General features: G+C 41.5%; 1 protein-coding gene across 1 annotated transcript in view; it reads left to right on the top strand.

Annotated features, from left to right (window-relative positions):
* The first annotated feature begins 1,254 nt into the window (after positions 1-1,254).
* LOC109934154 (choline-phosphate cytidylyltransferase B) overlaps positions 1,255-9,726 on the top strand; it is a 52,600-nt gene continuing 44,128 nt past the window's right edge. The window contains exon 1 of the mRNA XM_020532973.2: positions 1,255-1,371. Coding sequence (XP_020388562.1) covers positions 1,255-1,371 — 117 coding nt within the window. The remainder of the gene's footprint in view (positions 1,372-9,726) is intronic.

Genomic DNA, 9,726 nt, shown 5'->3' with positions numbered 1-9,726 from the left:
TAAGTGCTCACCAACCACACTATCCTGCAACTGATTGCACATTCATTGCAGTAAAGTGGCTGCCACACATTCCTTCTGCTGCTCAGGCCTGTGCATCATCTTCCTGTCTGTCATCCGAAAGCACTTGGACACTTCTGCCACCTAATGCTGTAATGACTGTCACTTATGAGTGTCAGTTATTCTTGTGGAGCATTGTTGATCATTCATGCACTTCCTGCACTGCTCTCTGGTCGTTGTGCGGGTCCCAATGCATCTACCTGATCCCAGGCTACGTTGGTTTGACTGGAGGGTCGCATGCTGCCTTTCCCGAGAAAAAGGGCCTCTTGCTTTTTGCCAGGTGACCTGCAGGAGAACCTGCAGTGGCATATTGCTGAATTGTAGGGCCACTTGTCTTCTCTGAGACAGCGGAATCCCAAGTGATGCTTCTGGATTGTAGTGAACGAATATCTGTCCAGTTCCTCTTTAAATATAGCACCCAGACCTTTGACCCCGTGAGGAAATGGTGGAGCAACGGCATTCTCTTTCCCTGCCATATAATTGGCCTCACTTCTGAACCATGCTTGGCTGGTCGCTGTGTGATCACACATGGCCAGCTGTTCTGCCTCCGAGTGAATGTGTCACTCACTTAGGTCCAGCTGCTGACACCCTCGCTGCTATTGCAAGACAACGCCCAGTCAGTTTATTTTCTCAAACAGAAACAGCTAATATTGTCAGACAACTATAGTGTACAGCTATGACCACTATTAAAGATTCAAATATTTGACTCAGCACAGCACATCCACTGTGACATCCTTGACACTAATGTGGAAGACAGACGATTGGTTCTTTATACTTTGCTTGCTGATCTCAATTTTCTGATTTGGTAATCAAAGTCAGTTTCTGTGCAATTGTGTTTCGACTCCCTCCCTCCCACCCCTGCTGTCACCAGCCCCTTGGCCCAGATTGAAGTTGTCACTGTCACTAGCACAGTACCAGAATTATGTGCCTTGCTTTTACTCTCATCCCATGGTGAAAACAGCCAACCAGTGCACAATATGTAAATGATTGTGCTTAGTGAGGTAGTAACAAACCTACTGAATGGTTGTTATAGCGACAGCTGAAGGCCCTGCCTTGTAGCTTATATGAGAGAATAATGTTCATGTTTCCCTAGGGGTGTGAGAACTAAAATTGTAACAGCACGGGAGAAAAGGACCTGACGGACAACAAAGTGATCGGTGGAGTTAGATTGTGGAGACAGCAGATTTTCCCTCGGTCATGCCAGTTCTTAAATTTGATGCTGAGTCACTAGAAGGTATCCCAAAATCCTCCTGTTATAAGCTTCCATCAAAGACTATGGAGGAAATAGAACATACCTGCCCTCAGCCTCATACGGTGAGTCAAACAATAGATATCAGTGATATGTGTGTGTGCATACGTATATAAATGGCAGTTAAGTACTGAGATGGCAAATAGTTTCATCAGGGGTAAAGGATCAACAATACATGATCCTCTGTGTAGTCTTGAAACAATGCCTCCGTTTGCTGTGCCTCTTATTGTGTGTTTACTGTGGCCAGTGAATTAGACAGCTTCATTGTTTTCATGCCAATTATTCTGAGAGACAGCATTCACAGCTGCTCCTACATTAATACATGACTGTGAAGGGAAAAAACATGACCTACAAGGAGATACTTAGAGGTTTAAAAATCCAAATGTCTGCAATATAATCAAGTGCTTCCCTTACTCCTTTGAAGCTAAAATTACAAATTGCTATGGCTATTATATTTTGGGGAGATGCACAACAAATATAAAATAGGTCAGTATTACGCTGATCTCCAGTTCTCGTGCAAAATTGAAATAGTGTCATATAGATTAAAAATGCTTCCAGCAGATTCAAACTGTTCGTAAAAATCAGCTGCAAGCATTCATTGATTTATGTAAGCTTAAATTGTTAAGAAGCAAACAGATCAGACAAAAAAATTAGTCATTTGAAACATAAAATAGCGGCCACAGCAAATGGCAGAATTCATTTTCATGTTTGAACTTTGATGATAAAACAAGATTGTGGGAGTTAACTAAGACAAGAAAAAGTTTCTGTTGATTTAGAGTAATAAATTTGAATAATCAATGTTGAAATCAGGTGAGGAGGAGTGAACCAGCGCCCCTCTTTTCAATCTCCTTTGTTAGCTAAAACAAAGGTTTGTGTTTCTTTTTAGCAAGTAGCTATATTATACTTCAATGAAAATGTAGCTTGCTAACTCAAAAGTACAAATTCACTTATCAGTTTTTCTTGAATGAAAGAAAACAAAATGTCATTACTTAACGAGCCTGAGAAAAAAATTCTAAACTTGTGCACAGATATGAAGTTTAATAGAGGGAAGGTGTGTATTACAAAAAGGAGGATCAAGAATATATACCTGAAAAAGTCTTTAGAGTTTCTGAGGTATTTAGCTTTAACCTGACGATATGATTGTTTAATTGATGATCTTTTACCTTAGCAGTGGTGAAATTAGTTGATATCATTGAGTTCTTCGTGAATAAATGTTTCTTCAATTAGCTTACCTTGTTGTAAGACTGAAAGACACAGAAAGTAGGAGAGGGAGAGAGGGAAAGAGAGAGGAAAAGAAAGCAAGACTTCCAGTGCAGCTGATATGAATCCATGTTTCTCCTGTCTGCTCTACCCAAAAGCAATAGCATGAAATACAATTTACTTGTGCATTCCAGAGTCTGGCTTTACTTATTTTCAAGCTGGTTAATCTATCGGTAACTTTTATTGCATTGTGGTAAAATTCCAGAAAAATGTAAATCACATAGGACACATGGATCTAAGTGATTGGTTTCAGTCATATTGAGGACAGGCTCATTTCAGTTTAGGCTGGGTCTTCTTTATTGATGGTTTTATGAACTGGTTCAACTGGTGGTCAGGTAATCACTGTGGCCAGCTTAAGCCAATTTTAAAAACCATTTCAATCTGTGAAATGTTCAATATATTAAAATTAGCTGATGGAAGTCAAAATTTGATTGTTTAATTTTATAACTATCATAATTCAGTTAGCTGCAATCAAATTATTACTACTCGGAGATGCAAAATTCAATAAACCCCCAAAACAGAGGTTAGAATCATGATGCATGTTTAACCTATGTCCTCTACATAACTTCAAGCTGCCCACTTATTTAAACGTGACTGCATGCCTGATAGGGTTGTGCAAAACCATGAGAGATGCATAAAAGTTCAAGCTAATCTACATTAAAGGAGTCATGCATTCAAGCTGTAGCAGATGCTGGAGATCATGCCACAACTGATAGTGACCTGGAAAAGACAAACATGGTACAACGTGACAGAATGTGGACTTCAAGATTTTCTGATACTGCAGGCTTTGGTGCAGGAAGTGGAGAGCAGGAGGGATGACTTCTACCTCAGGGCATCAGAAGGTCTTTCAGACAAACTTTTCAAAAACATTGTGGTCAGATACCTGTGGAGACTAATGCCTAAGGAGTTCACCCCAAGTATCTCGATGCAATTTCTCAAAATATTTAATGATCTCACATGTATGGTCAAGGCCAGAAAATCTTCAAATGCCATATCCCATCCACTGCACAATTGGCCTGGCACACTGCTGCATACACATTACACCCCTACTAAGATCACAGACGAACTAACAAACTCTAACAATCATAACTATACCTTACATTCAAATACTTCATCACATTCATACTTTTAGCACTATTGCAAGTCTAGCACCCACACCTCATACTTGGTAAAATTCAACCGTGTCAATCACATGACCGAAATACAAAGAACCACAATCACTATCACAAGTCCCTTTCATTTGCAGGACAGTAAAGCACAGCCAGAGCCAACTAGATCTAACTAGTGAGGAACAAGCACAGTTGCATATCCTTGTCCCTGTGGACTTGTCCTGTGGAGAAGAAGGTGGTCGAAATCAATGAAACAGCCATGAATGAGGCCTTGGGCAGTGATAAAAGCAAAAGCCACAGATGATGACAATGTTGTCATGTTCCACTTCCACTCATTTTACAATCTCCTCTGATTCACAAGGAGCAAATTGTGTGAGCATATACTATGTGGTTTCTCACCACTCTCTTCACCACAACCCTACCCTTATACCTTTCTCCTTTCAGGTTCTCAAGAACTGCAACCTGACCAGGCAGTGGTAAAAGAGCAGGAAGAATGTCATGACGAAGATGCTCCATCACTTGCTCTCACTCCCTTGGACCAGCTTAGATTCTGAAACTGTATGCATTTTAGAGGATAGCTTAGCAGCAGGACCTGTGTGTGGTGAGACTAGTCTGCAGCTGGGCCAGGAGGTAAGGTAGCATAAGTTACATCTCAGTGCAGGCTAGGGCCACAATAAGATTGGCTGAAGAAGACTCAGATGAGAATGTCAATGGGGTGGCCGACAGAAGATGGCTGTTAGAAATGTACACCTAACTGCTTGGTGTATTTGCAGTCCTGCTGGAAAGCCTGTTGTCACCAACAAGACCATGAAGCAGTCTGGTACTAACTTATTTAGCAACTTGCAGATCTATGATGGTTGATGTCTCAGCTACCATTGCAGCACAAACAGAAACCACCTAATGTCTGGATGCAGCATTAGAAGCACAGACTAGCAACGTACAAGGTTAGTAGAAAGTACAGATCGTTGCCACCATGGTTATGGAATCTTGTGTGCAAAAAAGTTTGTCCTGGCACTCCGATTTGTTCTCAAGCAGATTTCTGGAATTGCTGAAACACTGTTCCAGTGATTCTATTGCGCATGAACCTGCTGTCCTCTCTCAGGATTTATCCTCCCACCCTTGCAACCCACCAGTACCTGTGCTATTATCATTCAACTAGCCAGCTTACATTAATGTTGCCCATGAAAAGGTAGAGGAGTCTAAAACTAGGATTACGAAGTCACATCAGCTCAATGTTGTCCTCGAAGACCACCTGCATTTTTCTCCACTGAAAGTGAGCAGTCGCCTCCAAACTGTAGGGCAGCCAAGTGGGATAATACTGTATAGGATCACTAGCACAGGGAAAAACATCCACAAAGCAGGCACTAAGTGACTGTGGCAGGGTGATGACATCGTTCATTTTCTACATTTAGTTTGGAATATTTATTGTTAAGATCTCAGCTAATATAATTTCTGTACAAGTCAGGTCCCAGACTGAAATCTGGCTTGATAGATCATTTGTTTTGGTTTGATAATGGAATAGTTTAGGTTAGATGGGCTTCAGATTGGTTTCACAGGTCGGCGCAACATCGAGGGCCGAAGGGCCTGTACTGCACTGTAATGTTCTATGTTCTATGTTCTATGTTTTAATGAGGTGATCTCTCACTGAAATATAAGCATGCAATGCTGCAGGTTTGGGTTTAACAATGAAACCAGTTTATTGTGTAAAATAAATTAAGATAATATAGAATAAATCAAACTATATACTTTTTTAAAAATTCATTGGATATGGCCATCACCTGAGTGACCAGCATTTATTATCCATCCTTATTGCCTTGATGGCAGTTAAGAGTCAACCATATTGCTTTGGGTCTGAAGGCATGTATAGGCCAGACCAGGTAAGGACAGCAGTTTTCTTCTTCAAAGGGCATTAGTGAACTAGATGAGTTTTTCCCGATAATGGTCATCATTAGACTCTCTTAATTCGAGATACATATAGAATTCAAATTCCGCTGTGCCATGGCACAATTCAAACTCCAGTCCCAAAAATATTACCTGGGCCTCTAGATTAATAGTCTAGCGATTATACCACTACGCCATCACCTCCATCTAGCACGTGTTGACATATTTCAAAGCTCATGGAAAAAATATAATCCCATTAATCCCGATGGCATCCCATTACAGTATTCCACCAGTACAGTGAGTGCCCTTTTCTATCTCACAAAGGGTTTGAATTAATCGTGACTTCAATTGGGGATCTTGATTTGTCATGTAACTGAGCCTAGACTTTGTCAGCTCCAGAGTTTTAAGCAAACGTTTTTAACCTAAACTCTTACACTAAGGTAACATACTTTTGACAACGCTAAAATATATTCTCCCTTTCTCAGGAGCAACTGCTTTACCAATCAAGCTTCACCCAAGTACACTGCATACCTACCCAAACTGAAAACAAAGGAAATACTTTCTTTCTAAGCTATCAGCGTTTCACCTAAGCGCCCCCACAAAATTCTAGAATCTTCTATCAGATAACATAATGCACTACACTGTTTATGTTGTTCACTTTTAAACTTTCACAAATTCACATTAGCCTCCAAAATCTTTCAAACTGTTTTTAAAGGACATCGCCATGGCTATAGAAGCACTTACAAGTTAATCATCAAATCCTTTCAGGCACGCAGTAAACCCATATATCACTGGTTCAGATTCAAAAATCCAAATTCAAAAGTAAATAGTGTTATATATACATTACACACCTTACATCTCAATATTATTTGTTTATTTTTGCATTGCAGTGAGTTAATAAATAGAAGGTTTATAGTGGGACTGCTGGGGAATGGGGAATTGGGGTTGTAATTGCTGCAATGGCATTTGGTTGAGTTGATTGGGATAGAGACTCCAGAAGGAGGCTGTATTGTTTGCATCCTTCCTTCTTCTTTCATTTCTTACCCTCTCTTTTTCCTTTCCCTCCATCCGCTCCTACTACTTCTGCCTCAGCTGGTCAAGGTGGTGAAGCTGTGCAAAATGCAGCACACCACCACCATAAATCTTGACAGTCGCTTGGATCAGTACTGTTTGAGAAAGCAGGAGGGTACTATATGCATCCCAACAGTGTGCTCAATCACTTTCCATGTGGCAGCATGACTTTCATTTACGGTGCACATTGTACATGTATGTGTTGGCTCTGCACAAATTCAAGAGCCATGACTTCACAGATAACTCTTGTCCCCCTGTGGTCACCCTCTGGTTTGTTCTGGTGGCTCAGAGTGAAGACATTATAACTTCATTTTTCTTTTTTTTCTATCTAGGAATGTATGGGCTCCCTGACAAGGCTAGCATTTGTTAACAATCTCTAATTGCCCTTGAACTCAATGGTTTGCTAGGCCATTTCACAGGGCAGTTAAGAGTCAACCATGTTGCTGTGGGTCTAGTGTCACATACAAGCCAGACTAGGTAAAGATGGCTGATTTCCTTCCCTAAAAAGCGTTTGTGAACCAAATGGATTTTTACAATAATCTCTTACCGAGACTAGCTGTGAATTCCAGACTTTTTTTTAATTAAGTGAATTTAAATTTCACCAGCACCATGGTGGGGTTTGAACTTGAGTCCCCCAAGCATTAGCTTTCTGTATTTTTAAGCAAAAAAACAAATAACGAAGAACTGCGAATGCTGGAAATCTGAGACAAAAACAGAAATAGTAGAGAAATTCAGCAGGTCTGGCAGCATCTGTAGAGAGAATGCAGAATCAATGTTCCCGCTCTCTGTTTTCTCTTCACAGACGCTGCCAAACCTACCGAGTTTCTTCAGCTATTTCTGTTTTTGTCTCAATGTTACTAGTTCAGTGACATTGCCACTACACCACAATTTTCCTGACTGCTACAAGGCTACCAGATATTCAATTGCACGATAAATTATTTTTAATTAACTTATGCAGACATGTTATTAACACACATTGGGGCAAGTGAGACTTGAACTTGGCCCTTTTGGCCCAGAATAGGGGATAATACTGCTGGAACACAAGAACCCCTTGCCCTGGCTGGTATACACACGGTTAGAATCCCTTTGAGTGTTAGTACATGTCAGAATTACCATGTGACATGCACAAAATGACATGAATACAGTCAATGTCACACCACACCATCAGTGAGGCCCGCAATCCTTATGAAGCGTTGTGCTCATTGCTACTGTTACTCTCTGGGAAGAGAAGAAATATATTCAGCTCTCTTGGAATACAGAGCCTCAGTAGCTTAATCTATTAAAATGGATGGCAAATTACGAAATGTTGTAAATATCTGTGTCTGGCCTAGAAGGAGACAAACACTTAAAAGTTCACTGCCATGGTTGCTTTCATAGCCACTTTCATAGCAATGCCATCCTCACCCTGCTCTGAGGTTGCCGTTAGGACTGCAGAAAGGGGCATCTTTCTGTAGGGACATCCTTAGTGAAGTAGAGACATCTGACGCACTGCTTGCTTCTGAGGTTCAGGAAGGAGAATTGCCACTCGAAAGGTCTGATGATCAACCTGAAACATTGGGCCTGGCTCAATGCCCTCTGGGAACTGGCTGGAAGATCCATGAAATGGTGAGAGAAATTGCGTTGCTGAATGCCTGTCATCTTCCCACCACCATGTATGTTACCCTCCCTCCCAGGAGCCAATTGAACTATTTAATTCCTACTAAGACCATTTCCCTCTACCATTTGCATTGCCCCAATGGTGAATGGGCCCTGTATATGGGGACACTGTCAGGTAAACCCATGTAGCCTTCCAGTGAACTGTGGTGGGGCCACCTATTTGGTGAATGGAAGGAGCCACACCCTATAATGCCAATGGTTCCCACAACAATGATATTACCTGCCTTCACCAATGTACCCCTGTCCTCCTGGAACCTGCCTGACTGCTCACCCTGATTCCTCCCAGATTCCACTTGGTTCCTTTCATGATATGGCTCTCTTCCAGCTGCAGTTCCAGCAATGGCCACTGAGATTATTGAGCTGCTGGCCCTCCAAATCGTCAACAGCTCTGGAGGTGGGGCAAACAATCCTTAATAGAAATTGTTGCTCCAGTGGCAAGCCATTTGTTGCCTGAACCCTGACCCCTGTAAATTGCAGCGCTGCATCCCACAGAGCACAGTTCACTCTCCTCCCCACCCCAAATCCCACTTCCTGGTTTGTCACTAAGACTGTCAGAGAAAGGAATAAAATTCCAATTATTGACTGTTTCTCTACACAGATGTTGCCAAACTACCTGCATGTTTTCTGTTTATATTTCAGATTTCCTGCATCTGTAGTATTTTGCCTTAGTTTTGCTCCTTAAACACCTTTAGTAGATACAGCCCTTTGCTGAGCGTCTTTCTCCGCTCCTTTCCTTCCCTCCAGCAGCTTGCTCTGTCAGTACTGTCTCTGCCCATCTCCCTCTCGTCCTCTCGTCCACATGGGTACAATCTGTGCGCGAATAGTTTGTATTGAATCTTTGAAGCAATGACAAATTCATTCACACAACTTTAAATAGCAACTTTAACCAATTCTGGAACCTGGTGACCACTTCTCCAATTATTGCAAGTCAGATATCGTTTGTTAACAAACTTGAAAGTAGCTGATGATCCCTTTAACTAGTGCAGGATTGATGGCCTTTCCTGCTGTTAAGATTATGAAAAGGTGTTAACTGGAACAGTGAGCTGCAAAATGGTAGTGCTGGCATTAAACCGGCATTAAACCAGCATTACACAGTCCCAGCATGGGTGCTCAAACCCTCATCCAAAAGGTGTCCAATGTTGCTGGCTCAATTTGAAGGTCAGACAGCACTCAATGTTGAACGACTGGGAGCCGAATTTCACAGCTAAAATTTTTACTTGAGGATGATTCTCAGTCTTTACTTATTGCAATATATTGGGAATTAAATAAGATTTTATAAAAAGTGATTGCAACAGGTGTCAGACAAGATCAAACAGTAAAGCACATTTAGAACATACCCCTGAACACCCTAAGAGATAGTAAGAACTGCCGATGCTGGAGTCAGAGATAACACAGTGTGGAGCTGGATGAACACAGCAGGCCAGGCAGCATCAGAGGAGCAGG

Source organism: Rhincodon typus, chromosome 11 (genome assembly GCF_021869965.1).
Source record: "Rhincodon typus isolate 14 chromosome 11, sRhiTyp1.1, whole genome shotgun sequence".
Classification (NCBI taxonomy): Eukaryota; Metazoa; Chordata; class Chondrichthyes; order Orectolobiformes; family Rhincodontidae; genus Rhincodon; species Rhincodon typus.
This window is presented reverse-complemented; position numbering and strand designations above follow the sequence as displayed.